Source organism: Larus michahellis, chromosome 1 (assembly GCF_964199755.1).
Source record: "Larus michahellis chromosome 1, bLarMic1.1, whole genome shotgun sequence".
In the NCBI taxonomy this organism is placed as follows: Eukaryota; Metazoa; Chordata; class Aves; order Charadriiformes; family Laridae; genus Larus; species Larus michahellis.
In genome coordinates, this window is record NC_133896.1 from 213,188,387 (window position 1) to 213,203,878 (window position 15,492).

Sequence of the window (15,492 nt, forward strand, 5' to 3'; positions counted from 1 at the left end):
GTGAATGGAGAACATCTGGGGATGGCAGGCATCAAATCTATCATGCCATAAGGCAAAGTTTTCTTCATGTCTCTCTCCCTGCAGTGATGGAGATCCAGAATTCTGAGTTTGCTGAGACAGCAAGAGGATGATTTACCTTTGTGATTGGTTCTCGGCATGGAGAACTACAGCTCCCACAAGTCAGAAGGCTTATGGAGTTCGAGAGACACAGCACCTAGTTGGTGGTTGAATTATGGCCTTCTCTATGCTGGGACACAGAGATCTGTTTAGGAGATTGCCAGACGTGATACTGTATTGACTGTGTTGCACCAGAGAGCAAAAAGTCTTAAGAGGTGGCATCTGGACGAAGGGTGAAAGCAGACTTGTATCTCACGCAGAAAGCCTGTCTCGGGACTTGGGAGTTAGAAAGGGAGTTCACCAGCCCTCGCTCTGGCTTTTCCTCGTCCTTCTCTAGAAAAGCAAGAGAAGGAGCACCAGGCAGGTACCTAGATGTGCTCTGACATTGCCAGGTGACACCCGCCCTCCCCCCCCTCCCCCCACTCAGATATCTGAGTGTGGTTTCTAGCGCTTTATGAATGAGATTCCCATAGCCCTGCTGTGCAGATGTCACAGAGACCTCTTCTCTGCTGGCTGTGAGCTTCATCCTCATTTTAGATATCTCTTTTTCTTTTTCTTTTTTTCTTTTTCTTTTTCTTTTTCTTTTTCTTTTTCTTTTTCTTTTTCTTTTTCTTTTTCTTTTTCTTTTTCTTTTTCTTTTTCTTTTTCTTTTTCTTTTTCTTTTTCTTTTTCTTTTTCTTTTTCTTTTTCTTTTTCTTTTTTTAAATTCTTTGCCCCTCCGTTTTCTTTCTTTCTGTGAATGAGTATCAGACTTGGTGATCTTTCTTTTTCCTAAAAATAACCTTGGCAGCAAAGACCTGATATAAGTGCCTTTGCACCAAGTGGTTTCTGCATCTTTGAGAGCTGTGCACAGCTGAGAACCCAGATAGTGCAGCAACATTTTGCAGGATCCAGCCAACAAGCACTCACCATCGTGCTGCCAAAAAGCACCACTGTGAACATCTCCTAGTGCAAGAGCGAAAGATTTTGGACTTGGATGTTCTCCACTTGTACAAGTGCAAGTGCTGGTTTCCAGTAGAAATGAAGTAAACAATAACCAAATCACCCTCTCACAGGGAGGAGAGCTCTGGCAACACCCTGTAGTTTGCAGGAACCGCTTCTGCATCCTACTCGCCCACCTTCCCAAGCTGTAACACAGGCAAGGGTTGTCATTCCTTGCAGGTCATTGTCCCCTCACCTGGGTGCAGGTGACTGCTGTGTAGGTATCAGCATCTCAGATGGTTGTCTGGACCCCACCAGTCACGCTGGGGAACAGGGACCACGAGAAAGCAGGTTGTCTCACCCTGGTGTCTACCCAGGTCAGACGAATGGTGTGTACAGTCCTCATTGATAAGAACAGGGTCTGAGGGTAACAAGCTCTTCGTTAAGTGTTCAAGGCCAGGCTGGATGGGGCTTTGAACAACCTGGTCTAGTGGGAGGTGTCCCTGCCCAGGGCAGGGGGGTTGGAACTAGATGATCTTTAAGGTCCCTTCCAACCCAAAACATTCTATGATTCTGTGATTCTATGATTACACGTGCATCCTCCCTCTAAAACTAATAATCACTTTAACACTAATACTACAGTACTACTGACAAAGTTATCTGAGATTGTCTAACATTTGACATGTGAAAGGCAGTCCTGAAAAAGCAGATCACTTTGCCTTACATATGGAGCAATACCCAAATATGAGCTGCCTGAACATCTCGCCTCCAGGCTGCCAGTGAACGCATCCATCCTTGTATCGCCACTCCACAAAATACCCCAGGACGCCCAGGCTCACCGGGGACTTCTCTTTTTTTTTTTTTTTTATTGATCGATCCACTATCTCAAAGGAGATGGTAAAAATGTCGTGACACCGGTGTCAAGTCGGGGGGCTACTGTGGAAGTGCCTTAGGTCAGCACCAGGAGCTAAGTAGGACTAGAAACTAGGTGTGAAGTCAAAGCAGGTCTTGAATGTGGTGTTGGCTTCTGGCTTCAAAGAGGAGACGTCAGACAGGAGGAAACTTTCCCTCTGCAGAGGCGAGAAGGAGAGATGTGAACCTAATGAGAGGAGAGAGCGATGGTGGCAAGATCTCCCTTTCCTGGCAGCTGTGGCCTCAAGCACCACTGTCAGGAGATGACACTCCTGAAATCACTGGGCTACCCATCAAAACATTCAGCTTTGGCTTTTTTCAGCAACAGGACCATTTGTTGCCTTTGGGTTTCAAAGCACCACCCCAGAGTTTTACACCTGCCCCATGAAAGTGTGCTTGTGTCCCTGGTCTGGGTACAGACCTCCTCGGCTTTCCCACTGCTTTCTCCAGGCAGGTCACATGCAGCGTTAGCAGTGACTGGAGGGACCTGCTGACCCCCTCCCACCACAGCAACCATCCCCGTCCATACTGTGCAGTGATCCAGATGTCACAGCCAGCCTTATTTACTTACAGAGAAGAGAATCCTGAAGTAGGAGCCCAAGCTGTTGGTGCTGAGTATCTGATATTACGTGGTGGTGATGGCTTGTATGCACACATCTCACAGGTCACAAGGAGCTATATGAGTCAGAGAGTCACCTTTACACGTATCTGACCAGCAATGATCCCCTGCTGTCATTTCTCCCCTAAAAAAGCCATTTCAGAAGACGTCTCCCGTTGCCACCAGAGGAGACAGTGTGGTGGGGTGGATGGACCTTGGTCATGAGGGCAGCTCCCATGTTGTTAATGAAAATGAAAACAACATTTTTTGTGGACTCTGCAGGAAAATGGGGGTTCTACCTCACCAGAGCATCAGTCCACGAGATATGGTGGAGCCCTTCTTTAGGAGCAATGGTGGTGGAAGTGGGTGCTCTGAGGCCAGCTCTTTGACAAACCGGAATTGTATCTCTCCTCCTTCGGCTTCCCCTGCCTCTCGTCTGCGGTCCGTGAAAAGATGCTTCTCTCTTATCTGAAGAAAAAGGATGAACTGAGTCGAAATTTAAGTATTCTACTGAAATGGTGCCAAAAAATATTCATTTCCCATTTTGTCTGCAGCCTAACATCTGCCTCGCTTCAGCAGAAGTGCATGTTCTTTTCCTGCCCCACCACCCCCCACCCCCCGCCTCCTGCTTCCCCGCTGGTATCCATCCAGCTCACGGAGAGATAGCAGAGCCCGGAGCCTCCTCGTAGGCGGCCACGATAGTCAGGGCTGCTCAGGAAGACAGAGAGCTCCAAGAAATGCCAGGCCAGGTTAGAGATCCCCTCTCCATCCGTTAGTGCTCTTCAGCTTGCGCTAAACATAGAGCGAAGGTCCGTAGCGTGTTTGAGTCTCGTAACTTGAATTTGGGTCGTCTGAGCTTCATCTCATTCTGCTTCCTACCTTTTTCAGATATAGAGCAGTGATTCTGTAAAACATGTCTGCCTGTTTATTGGGATAGTTGGCTTATATTAGTAGAGTGCCATCCTGTTAGCAACGATCTCCCTGTGATAGGTCACTCCAAATAATTGCATCAGTGAGGACTTCTGATGTTTTTGAAAGGGTTTATGTTTACATAGGACTTTTGGAATTGCTACCATAGGATTATTGTATGTTTTGCCTTCTTCACAAAAAAAAAAGGATAACGCTCACAATTGAATTCTACCTACTTCCTTCTACAAGGACAGTCACCATTCCCATCCGAGCACCTTCCCATCACACAGTCCAGGGACACTCTTCATATAATGACAGCTGCTGCAGGAAGATCTTTTGGGGGTACTCAGCCTTATAGTGTAAATATTTTAATAATGAGGGGATAGTTTTTCTAATAGTGAAAGAATTTTAACAGTGAGGAATCTAACTTCTGGGAGGGGTGACCTCTCCATCTCCCACTGGTGGTAGGAGCCAGACTGAATGTCTTTATGCCAGGTTTCATCACACAATGGATGAAACGTCCTGGATGGTGATAACAGAAGAGACAATACAGTGATTTCTGCAAGAATGCATTGCTTAAACTCCAGGCATTGAGGAAGGGTTCCTCCCTGAACAAATAGCCACAGCGTTAACTCTCGTTAAATTTACCAGCGTTATCAGTAAATTATGAGCACAGTTTGAGGCACATACATGTGGGTCAGTTTCCCTTCTGCTGGAAGAGGAGGACCACCCTGTCCCAGAGCTTCTTGGTTCTCACCCCATAAACAATGGGGTTTAACACGGGGGGCACCAGCAGGTAGAGATTGGCCACCATTATATGGACCGGGGGAGGGATGCTCTGCCCAAACCGGTGGGTGAGGAATGTGAAGAGGGCAGGGACATAAAAGGCAAGAATGACACAGACATGGGATGCACAAGTGCTGAAGGCCTTGAGTCGTGCCTCTGCAGATGACAGCCTCATTACCACCCGCAGGATCATGGTGTAGGACACAGATATCAGGATCATGTCAGACCCTATCACTATGAAAGCCACGAAGAGGCCGTAAATGACATTGACTCTGGTGTCCCCGCACACCAGCTTCACCACGGCCATGTGCTCGCAGTAGGAGTGGGAGATGACGTGATGCTGGCAAAAGGGCATCCTGTGGAGGAGGAAGCAGAGGGGACTCACCAGGAGGACCCCACGCACCAGCACCAGGCTCTCGAGGGCCACCACCACCGGCACAGAGAGAATGCTGGAGTGCCGCAATGGGTGGCAAATAGCGATATAGCGATCCAAGGCCATGGCCATGAGCACGCCCGACTCCACCGATGAGAAGGTGTGGATGAGGAACAACTGAGCAAGGCAGCAGAGAAACCCAATCTCCCCGTAGCCCAGCCAGAAGATGCCAAGCATTTTGGGTAGTGTGGATGTCGATAGGACCAGGTCAGTGAAGGCCAGCATGGCCAGGAAGAGGTACATGGGCTCGTGCAGGCTCGGCTCTGCCATTATAATGAGGAGAAGGGCGATGTTCCCCAGCACAGCAATGGCATACATGATGCAGAAGGGGAAGGCAATCCAGAACTGCTCCTTCTCCAGCCCAGGGATGCCAATGAGTAGAAGAAAAGGAGGGTGGGAGAAGGCAGTAGAGTTCAGAGACATGAAACCCTTCTTGACTATTGCCTACACTGAAGACTCTTGTGTCCTGTAAAAAGAAGCATCAAACACCCTCGACCTGATCTGGTCAGTGGCAACCAGAGATTGGCATGAGGTATGGTCTAGAAGCTCAAATTCCCCACACATCCATCCATCCCAGTGACAGCTGCTTGCACTGGTTCAAGAGAGCACTTTTGAAGCGAGTGTCCTGCCGGTTTCCACTGCAAGTGCTCTGTCCCACCTGGTGGGGCGGTCCTGGAGCAGGCAGACCGAATTCCTCCGGGATCAAACAGAACAGGAAGACTGCCCGAGGTGCACACCTGATACTTCTCCAGTGTCCGAAGGGTGTCCAGCCTAGGAGACCAGATGAAAGCTGGCCTAAAGTAAACCTTCTTGAAATGTGCGCAGTGGGGATACGAGGTCATTAACACCAGCCCTACAGCTTTCCTGCTTGCCAGTGTAAACGGAGGCAACAAGTGCTTGCTTCAGTTAAGAAACATTTAATTTCAGGGCAAAAAACTGATCAGTGCCACAGTATTTGACACCCGCCCCCCCCCCCGCCCCCGAAATGCAGTGCTCCAGTGATGTCCATTCTCCCCCCAAAAAAGGCTGCAGCTCGCTCAAGCCCCTGCACGTTGCTCAATTCGTGTTTTTTTTCCCTAATACCTGGGGAAAAGGATTCCTTGAAGACCCCTGCAGCACAGATTAGGCCAATGTTCCTGACCTGATAAGACCCCTCAGAAACCTTCCTGCGGCCGACCGCACTTGTGCTGGGGAGCTGCAGGGAGCAGAGGGACGGAGGAGACGATAGCAGCTTCCCAGGAGGGAGCTGGGCTTTTCCTCCCTCAGGTCTCGGTGCTGAGCTGTCTCCAGCAGCGGGCTCCGCTTCCCCTCTATCCGGAGCCAGATTTCACATCACAACCACTGCATCCCAGCCCAGGCCACCAGTCACCAGCTGGAGCTGGGCTGTTGGGGATGCGCTTGAAACCATACAAATACGTACGGCTCGGGGTCACCTGCACTCTGGGAGAGATTTCCTCGTTGTTGGGGTTTTTTTCGCATGTGGCAGTAAACATCCTAGCGGTGGAAATTCCTGATATTTTTCTTTCCTCCTTCCTCCCAGCTGCCTCCGTTGGTGCTGCTTTGCCTAAAACTTCATTCTTCCACGGAGAACACCAGGATAGAGAACGCAATTCCCAGCCAAGGCAATGTGAGACACAGGACCGTGCCTGCAACATCCACCGACTGGGGGCTGTTCAACGCTTTCTGCTGCTGCCCAGGAGGAGTCATGGCATAAAAGGCCTTATTGTAGAGCAGCAAATTGCTGCCTGAACCCTAAATACTCACCTGCCTCCTGCAGGTTTCCAGGCAGGGACTCTGCACTGCAGAGACCAGGAGATATTTATCTGTCTGACAGATAAATCCCAGCAGGGTGCTCTGTAGTTCTCCTGCTACTTAACTTGTAATTAGAGAGAGAAACAGACAGTTTTTAACCCCCTCAACGCTGACAATCTCATAAACACAACTGCCTTTTGCCCATGTTTGTATCTGTTTTCTTGCAGCGTGTTTATTTGGAGGAGACTTAAGAGTGATGAGGTAGCTCAAAATTAAATCACAGGACTGAATTCAGACTAGAAACTTTTTACAATGAGGGTGGTGAGACTCTGGCCCAGGTTGCCCAGAGAGGCGGTCAGTGCCCCATCCCTGGAGGTGTTCAAGGCCAGGTTGGACGGGGCTTTGAGCAACCTGGTCTAGTTGAAGATGCCCCTGCTCGTGGCAGGGAGTTGGACAAGATGGTCCCTTCCAACACAAATCACTCCATGATTCCATGATTCTATGATTCTGTGATTCTGTGACTGGGTTTGTAACTAAAACTGCAGCAGCATAAATTATGAAGTACTTTCCAAACAACTGCGATCTATCCTCTCTCTGCTACGCTTCATCCATAGCTCTAACACAGGCTTAGAGAAGGAAATCAGTAACATCATCCCCATTACATAGATGGAGAATGGTGAAATAACAAGAGGCACATTTGAGAGCCCTCTGCATGTTTGTTAAGTAACTCTCAGTGCTGTGTGGCACGCTGCACCTCCCTGTGCTGTTTTTGTGGAGTTCACGCAATACTGCATTCTCTGCCGAAACTTTGGCAATGCCAATTTCAATTAAAAAGCAAGTCATGCAAATAAACCCCCCTTCCATTAGGGGGGAACCATCTCAAACCCCAAGGCAGCCTACTGAGAGAGTCTGGGACAGCAGAAATGCCAGAGCATGGAAAGATGTTGGATCCCCAGGCCCAGTCTCAGGAATACTTGGAGAGAGAAGAGAAGAGAAGAGAAGAGAAGAGAAGAGAAGAGAAGAGAAGAGAAGAGAAGAGAAGAGAAGAGAAGAGAAGAGAAGAGAAGAGAAGAGAAGAGAAGAGAAGAGAAGAGAAGAGAAGAGAAGAGAAGAGAAGAGAGAATACTTGAAGATCCTCCAGGAGATCTCCAACAACTGCTCCAGCTCCATGCAACTCCTCATTGCCTTCATTGCCACATCCAGGCCTGTGTGACTCCCTGTCCTCCACAACCACTGTTGTGCAAACACATCTCCATCTTGTCCTTCCCTCCCTCTCTCTCCTTGTCCCATCCCTTCTCTTTTCAGTCCCTTTTGCAACTGAACCAGGCTCTTTCCTCACCTTCCTGGAGCCAGCTGGGCCCCAGCTAAGTCGATCCAACCCCGCCTCTGGCTCTTGGCCCTGCTCATGGAGGAGAAGTGGGTTCAGATGCCCCATGCTCTGGTTGAGGCTTTTCTTCTGTTGCTGGGGCCTCAGCAATGGACATTTCAGATGGAAAGGGTTGCCATAGTCATCAGCAAAGACACACTTTGAGGAAGAAGTCATATTCCCTCCCTTCCCCAGCAAAGCAACGCTCTGTAACTAAAGTTTGGAAAACAAGATTGAAAGCGAGAATCCCACACAGTTTTCATTCGTACCCAGGAGAAATTAATCTTGCCTCCCTGCTCTGAGGCTCTACTAACTGTTTTTCTGATAAATAGACGGCTAGGAAGTATAATACAGAAGTTTCAGGATGATTCATTCATTTTTCTTTATTAATTTTTCTTTCAGCACAAAAGGAAAAAAAAATAAGGAACATACGGAGAAGGAGCGGGAACGTTTCTCAATGCCACAGGCATCTGAAAAGAATTTAGAGCCATAGCGCACCTCTGAAAAATTCATTCACACTTCCCAAATCACATCAGGCAGGTACAGATGGTTTTCATTTTTATAAAATTTTGTAACCCTTCTGAGCTCTAATAAAACAGACTATGACCAAAATGACAGGGGGCAAAATTGCCTTTAGGTCCCACATGGCAACTACTTGTAATTCACTTAAATGAAAGTATTTGTTTTGAAATAAAATGTGCTTTAATTTAGCAGAAAAGGCTATAACAAGACGTGTTTCATGGAGACTGAAACTATACGAGCACAGACTACAAAAATGGCACCCGTTTTACTCTCGGTGTTAACTGGCAATTGGAAGAATCTGCACCAAACTCCCCCCAAATATTGCTGCCATTTGAAGGCCCTGATGCAAGACAGCATGTGTCTTTGGTAAGGTACCTCTTTTACCACACCTAGAAGTTATGGATGAGATGCAAGAACCCCTGAGTGCAGCACTTAGACCTATCTCCCTGATGGAACTGCCTGCTTTCCACATATTTCCCTGTTTTTCTCAAATTATTTCTTTTTCACAGCTAAACGTGTTTATATTACGCCAGCGTGTAAGGGGGAAACAGGAGCACATGCCAAGCAAAGGAAGGTTGCTCGGAGGGGTTGTGCTGCCTCCATCCTTGAAGGTTTTTAGGACTCAACTGGATAAAACCCTGAGCAAACTGGCCTAACGCTAAATGAAACTTCTCCCTGCAAATCTTAGACCATCAAGCATCCTTCCACTTGCATGGTATGAATCAGTGCAGATTTACATGCTCTATAATTTTTGTTTTTCTCTTTCCTCCTTCTCTAGCAGTTCTTCCTGATATTCGTTGTTTTGGGCTCTGGGCTTTCTGATCTGCCGTGCCCTGAAAGCACTATCCCACAGTCTACTCGGCACTTGCTAAACTAACGAAGTGGAGTGAGTTCAGCTGATGGCTCCCAGGGTGGCTGGGGTTGGAGCAATGCTCCATGAGGAGAAGCTTAGGGAAATGGGCTTGTTCAGTCTGCAAAATAAAAGATTTTGGGAAGACCCAACAGCAGAAGAGCAGCCTTCCTCTACCCTTATCAAGATGATGAAGCCAAGCTTCTCACAATGTGGCATGCAGGAGGATGAGAGAAAGCAAGCAAAAGATAAAACAAGAGACGTTCAAACTGGATATAAAGAGAAGCTTTTTCACAGTATGGACAACCAAGCACTGTAATAGAGACCCAAAGAGGTTGTGCAACATCCATCCTTGGAAGCTTTCGACATCGAACCAGATAAAGCCCTGACCAATCTTGCCTGACCCTAGAGTTGCCCCTGCTTTGAGCAGGAGGTTGGATTAGAGATGTCCTGAGGTGACTTCCAACCTGAATTACCTTGTGATGGAGACATCAGTGTTCAAGAGCACCTGGGCCTCCTGATGGAGTGTAGATCAATCTTCTTAATAGTACCTGGTGCTGCTCTAGCGTTCTGTGAAGGGTCCTGATGTGCAAGGTTTTGTGCACTACTGATTTATGTTCTGTTACTCCTTGTGTAGTGAAAGCCAACGTGTTCGAATTAGAGATCACGCAACCCTGGCACCTCTCACTGGTGGAATCCCAGGGGCTGTTGAAGTGGGAACAACAAACACATCCCTGTGCGTGGCAATGCAGCCACTTCAAGGACAAAGACCACAATTCATGATAACCAACAACAAGGTAAGAGTTTAAACTGAGGGGAAAAAGAGAGATTGCTTGTTTCTTACTACTTTTAAAGAAACAAATTTATTTCTAAAAAGGCAAAGAATATTAGGAAAAAACCTAGAAGTGAGCCCTCTTCAAATCTGTATGTTTCTTGGTAAAATCCTACTGTACAACATTCTTTCCCAGGGTCTCTAACCTTTTTTCCAACGTATGAAGTGGTGTCTCCATCCTTAGAGCCATTCAAAAGCTGCCTGAGCACAATCCTGGGCAACCAGCTCTAGGTGGCCCTGCTGGAGCTGGAGGGCAGGACAAGATGACCTTCAGAGGTGCCTCCAACCTCAACCACTTCGTGATTCTGTGATGGTGTGAAAACAAATGCACTTTGCTTTCAGACCTTCTTCATTGGCCCTAAGGCTTTTGTCGTCCATCATATTAAAAGAGTTTTGAGTAGTGTCCCACTGGTAGAAGAGTAATGAGAATAAAGACAGGAAAGGCTGTCAGGTACTCTGCTTTATGGGGAGTACCTAGGAAGCATGAAAAAAGCTTGAAAGCTGAAGATCTTGAACCTGATCCATAACATTTTAGGTATTCCAAGCATGTATGAAGTCAAAGGTATGAAACACATTTGATTTAGAAAGACCACTTCCTTCAGCTTGGAAGTACCACATTTGTATTTATTTTTTTCTCTTGAGAGGTTGTAATATTATTGAATATAATTATTAATTGAAATTATTTGTACAATTTTACCACTAACCCTGGCTCTGAAATTTTTCCAGAGCATCCGCTACAAGGAGGTTGAGCTGTCTTGACTGGACACCCAATAGGTCACAACAAGACCACAGAGGTGGAGGATTTCTTCTGAAGTGCAGTTCCGCATCTATAATGTCACCTGCTGTAATAATTTTACTTAGAGATTGTTGCTACAGCCAAAGTTTCTGACAAAACTTTTGCTAACACGCTTTTGGAAAGTGAATGTGCCACAAGTGGAAACCATGAATTAACCAAATAATTCAAAAAACCACAGTAGCATTCACTCCGCTCTGCCACTGTTACGGGTAAGATGGGAGCAAAGAAGTGCAATGTCAAGGCATCTTTATTAGTTTGCTGAGCCATTTTTCTTTCCCATTGCGCTACCTGCTGGATCAGGGTTGGATTTGGATCATTGTAGTAGACGCACTCCAAGTCTGGTGAGGATAAAACGCTCTGGGAAAGAGTTTACAATTGCTATTTACTTTTTGCCTTGTGGTAGCACCTCAGAGTCTCCTACCACGTGCCGGGTGCCACACAAACAGAGGACAGTCCTACACCAAAGAATCTAAGTGTAAAACAAGATGAGCTGGTGTGAGAATACAGGAGACAGCAGCCAAGAACAGCTCACTGAAGAGTTCTGTTGTTGTATATGTGAATTAAATTCAGGATCCTCTTCTGTATCTGCTTGGTCCTCACCCCGTAGATAATGGGGTTGAGCACAGCAGGCACCAGGATGTAGATGTTCCCCATGGTGATATGCACCAGTGGAGCCAGGTCCTTCCCAAACCTGTGCACCACGGACAGCCCAATCAGGGGCACGTAGAAGGCCAGGACCACGCAGATATGGGCAACGCAGGTGCTGAATGCCTTGAGCCTCTCCTTCCACAATGCCAGCCGCAAGACAGCCTTGAGGATCAGGATGTAGGAGAGGCAGATGAGGACAGCATCCAACCCCATGACCAGCAGGATGGCGGTGAGGCCATACACCACACTGGGGGTGGTGTTGGCGCAGGCCAGGTTCATCACGTCCTGGTGCAGGCAGAAGGAGTGTGACAGCAGCCGGGAGCTGCAGAAGGGAAGGGGCAGGAGGAGCAAAGGCAAAGGCAAGAAGAAGACGACTCCCCTGGCCATGGCTGCCAGCCCTATTTTCGCCGTTGCAGAGTTGGTGAGGATGGCGGCGTGTCTCAGTGGGTGGCAGATGGCCACATACCGGTCCACGGCCATGGCCAGGAGGACAGTGGACTCAATGGCTGAGAGGGTGTGGATAAGGAACATCTGGACAAGGCAGGCGCCAAAGCTGATCTCCCTGGTGTTGAACCAGTAGAAGGAGAGGACACGTGGCACCGTGGACGTGGACAAGGCCAGGTCGATGGCAGCCAGCATGCAGAGGAAGAAATACATGGGAGCGTGCAGGCTGGGCTCCGTCTTGACGATGAACAGCACCGCGCAGTTGCCTGTGACCGCCACGATGTACACGGAGCACAGAAAGATCGCCATCCAGAAATGGGCAGCCTCCAGCCCCGGGATGCTGGCCAAGATGAAGGAGGATGGGCTGAGGTCAGAGCTGTTGGGGGAGGGCATGGCATGTGGGGTGAAGAGCAGTCATGCTATGCCATGGCACTTCCCCTGCTGCAAGGGAAAGAGAAACAGCAGCTTTATAAATCCTTTCCCATGACTGTGAGTCCCATGGGGCTGTGCCTGTGAAATGCAAAGGAATCTTATAGTTGCCGTACCGATACCATGGGGTCCTCTCTTGTTTCTTTAGCCATCATGGGTAAATACAACAACATACACGGCCACAAAATGGTGGCATTTGAACTTGAACAAGAATTGCTTGAATTCTCTTAAATGCAGAACACTATAAAATCAACATTTTAAACTATAAGCCCAGCAGCTGAACTTGTTTTCTTTTACTTTTAAAGGCAAAATTAAAAAAAAGAAAAAAAACAAAACACCAAAACAAATAACAAAACAAAACCGATTTTTAGTGCTTCCTGTGAAACTTCCGTTCTGCTTGAGCTTTTCCATATGTGCTGGGCTGCTGTCAGAAATGTACTGTGTGAAACTGTCTGCGCTGCCTCCCATGGTCCACCACTCCCAAGTACTGCAGACACACACAGTGAGACACCCATGTTTATGTGTTTGCACACACAAATAGGATTTTCATCCTTTCTGCCTGAAAACGTATATGGCAATATCGGAATATCTGTAGAGAAAAAAACAATAAATCTGATGGTTATTCACCTTATTCTGTGTCTGTAAAGCTTCACGGAGGGCTGTGATCCAAGGAGAATAGCCAAGAAGACAAGCCTTTACTTTCGGTGCCTTTCTGTTCTCAGGGATCTGATTTTTTTAAAATTTTGGGATTTTAAAAAGTGCTGAGATGGAGCCCCAAGGCAGTGTTGGAGCCCCAGCGCTGCCCAGCCCAGCCTGGTGTGGGAGGGCTGGGGACAGGGGCGTGTGGACAGCCCATCACTGCTGTCCACAACATTACCGAGCTTTCCAATTATGGATTATTTCTTTCATGCTCTATCCATGTAAAACAAGGATGCAAGATGTTTTTACAACAAGCTGTGCAGGGTATTAATACAACTATTTTAAACCTAACACTTGGTTGTGAAAATGTGGGGTTTTTAATGCACATCTGTGGTGAAGCCGTTATCCTGAAATAGCAATCATGATTTATTTCCCTGATGTGGGGTTTTTCCATTTGGAATCTATAACAAGAAAGACTCATGCTCTTGCTTTTGAAACTCAATTTACAAACAGCGTAGGTGGACTGTTACTGTCAAGTTGCCTAAAAGCTCTTCTAGTGATGGAATTCTCAGCAAACCACTCACGTTAAGATGCAAGCTGAATGAACAAAGTGCTTCCGTAATTGCCGACAAGTGTTTGAGCCAACTTACCTGCCAGCCCCTGAAGTGTAATTACAGCGTGAGTCTCATTGTAAAATATCTGCCATCCCATCCACCCCTTTTGAGAGAACGGGACTGTGAGAGACAAACACACAAAGTAAATAATCCCTGGATGTTTCAGTTCATCTTTAGTTCTTTGGCATTGATAAATGCACCGACATCTTCAGGAGTGACTAATGATTTTGGATTGGATGATTGGATGATTGCAGTACCTGGATGAAGACCAGGTACTGCAAGGAGCTCGCTTTCTGTAGAGATGAAAACTGGACCTGTAGCTTTAAAAGCACCAGTAAATACAAATTTATTTTCCGAGGGTGATGCTCCCGCCAGCAAGCCCCAGTAACTGCATTTAACAAGAGGTAAATACATTCAGACAGTAAAACCTTCCAAGCCAGAGGACCACTAGCAGCAGCCACAGCAGCTGATCCCAGTAAATGCTCATAAACATTGACCAGACTCGTCCCATGGAGCCAAAATTGGTCTGAGACCAACTTCCCAGGATGGAGCAGGCAATGGGACAGTCTTCACCATCTGAATCCCTCTCTCCACTGCTCCCTCCTGTGATGTGGCTGTGAGAGGGGAATACATATACCCCCTCAAAAGCCCCTCTGAGACATTTTGAATACGTGGCCATTTTCCGTACCGTCTCATCAGAGAAAAAAAAAAAAAAAGTATAGATCAAGCCAAAATATTGTTTCAGAGGGAAAAGAGAAAATAAAAATTAAAAACATAAGACATCACTCAAATACAAAGCCTTTTTGAACCAAAATTAAAATTCATCTTAACTGGTGGTTTTATCAAATGTGGGGGGGTTTTGCTGTTTTTTGTTTTTTTTTTTTCCTGGCTGTTTGCCGTCACTTGTAAGCAGAAAAGCTGTACCTGCTTGTAGCTCTGCTGCTATTTTATCAGTATGTCCAGGTCCTGGCTAAAGCTGGTCATGCTGGGCAACCACTTGCTGTATTTGGAGTCATACAAGCTATGCTGGTACTAAAGTGAGCAGGACATGGCTGGAGCCTCATCCCACCATCACCCACACCGTTAACCCATTCCTCGCCCCCCAGGACATCCCTGGCTGCTGCCCGCTATCCCTGCCCCAGGTGTGAATGAGGGGGTAGGACCAGCCAGGGAATAATGTCCACTGGGCTGTGGAGTAAAGCCAACCCGGTTAGAGAAGGAAGAAAGATGGAGATGTGGCCAAGAAGCACCAGGTGTCTCCAGGACAGAGAACTGTCCTTATCCCTCTTTTAATTACAGCGTGGACAAAGCCACAGCGAGCAGCAGGGACTGCAGCCTGGCTCCGTGTGAATGAGGTAACGTGAGAGTTTGAGGGCAGGGGAGATGTTCAGCTCAGGGCTCGGAGAGGGCACGGGATGGGAGGACTGGCAGTGGGAACCAAATGGAGGGGGTAGGAATGGCCTTCCTTCTCCTTCTCCTTCTCCTTCTCCTTCTCCTTCTCCTTCTCCTTCTCCTTCTCCTTCTCCTTCTCCTTCTCCTTCTCCTTCTCCTTCTCCTCCTTCTCCCTCTTTCCCTTCCCTTCCCTTCCCTTCCCTTCCCTTCCCTTCCCTTCCCTTTCCACAGAAGCACAGAATGGTCAGGGTTGGAAGGGACCTCTGGAGACCCTCCAGTCCAACCCCCTGCCAGAGCAGGGTCACCCAGAGCAGGTTGCACAGGAATGCATCCAGGCAGATTTGGAAGGTCTCCAGAGATGGAGACTCCACCACCTCTCTGGGCAGCCTGTGCCAGGGCTCTGCCACCCCCACAGGGAAAAAGTTCCTTCTCATGTTTGGGTGGAACTTCCTATGTTCAGCTTTGTACCTGTTACCTCTTGTCCTGTTGTTCCACTCCCTTTTCCTTCCCTTCCCTCTATCTCTATCCCTCT

At 47.6% G+C, this 15,492-nt stretch overlaps 3 protein-coding genes across 3 annotated transcripts in view; 1 reads left to right on the forward strand and 2 right to left on the reverse strand.

Moving 5' to 3' along the window:
- The window catches only part of LOC141737638 (olfactory receptor 51E2-like), a 109,148-nt gene that overhangs the window by 65,211 nt on the left and 28,445 nt on the right, over positions 1-15,492 (forward strand).
- On the reverse strand, positions 4,155-5,099 carry LOC141737189 (olfactory receptor 52R1-like). The gene has a single exon (XM_074571834.1). It carries the CDS (start codon positions 5,097-5,099, stop codon positions 4,155-4,157), a length of 945 nt encoding a protein of 314 aa, XP_074427935.1.
- LOC141737158 (olfactory receptor 51E2-like) lies at positions 11,323-12,868 on the reverse strand. Its single transcript, XM_074571800.1, has one exon. It carries the CDS (start codon positions 12,277-12,279, stop codon positions 11,323-11,325), a length of 957 nt encoding a protein of 318 aa, XP_074427901.1. The 5' UTR covers positions 12,280-12,868.

Coding starts and splice junctions, on each gene's coding strand:
- LOC141737158 (XM_074571800.1), bottom strand. CDS start 12,279: ATGCCCTCCCCCAACAGCTCTGACCTCAGCCCATCCTCCTTCATCTTG.
- LOC141737189 (XM_074571834.1), bottom strand. CDS start 5,099: ATGTCTCTGAACTCTACTGCCTTCTCCCACCCTCCTTTTCTTCTACTC.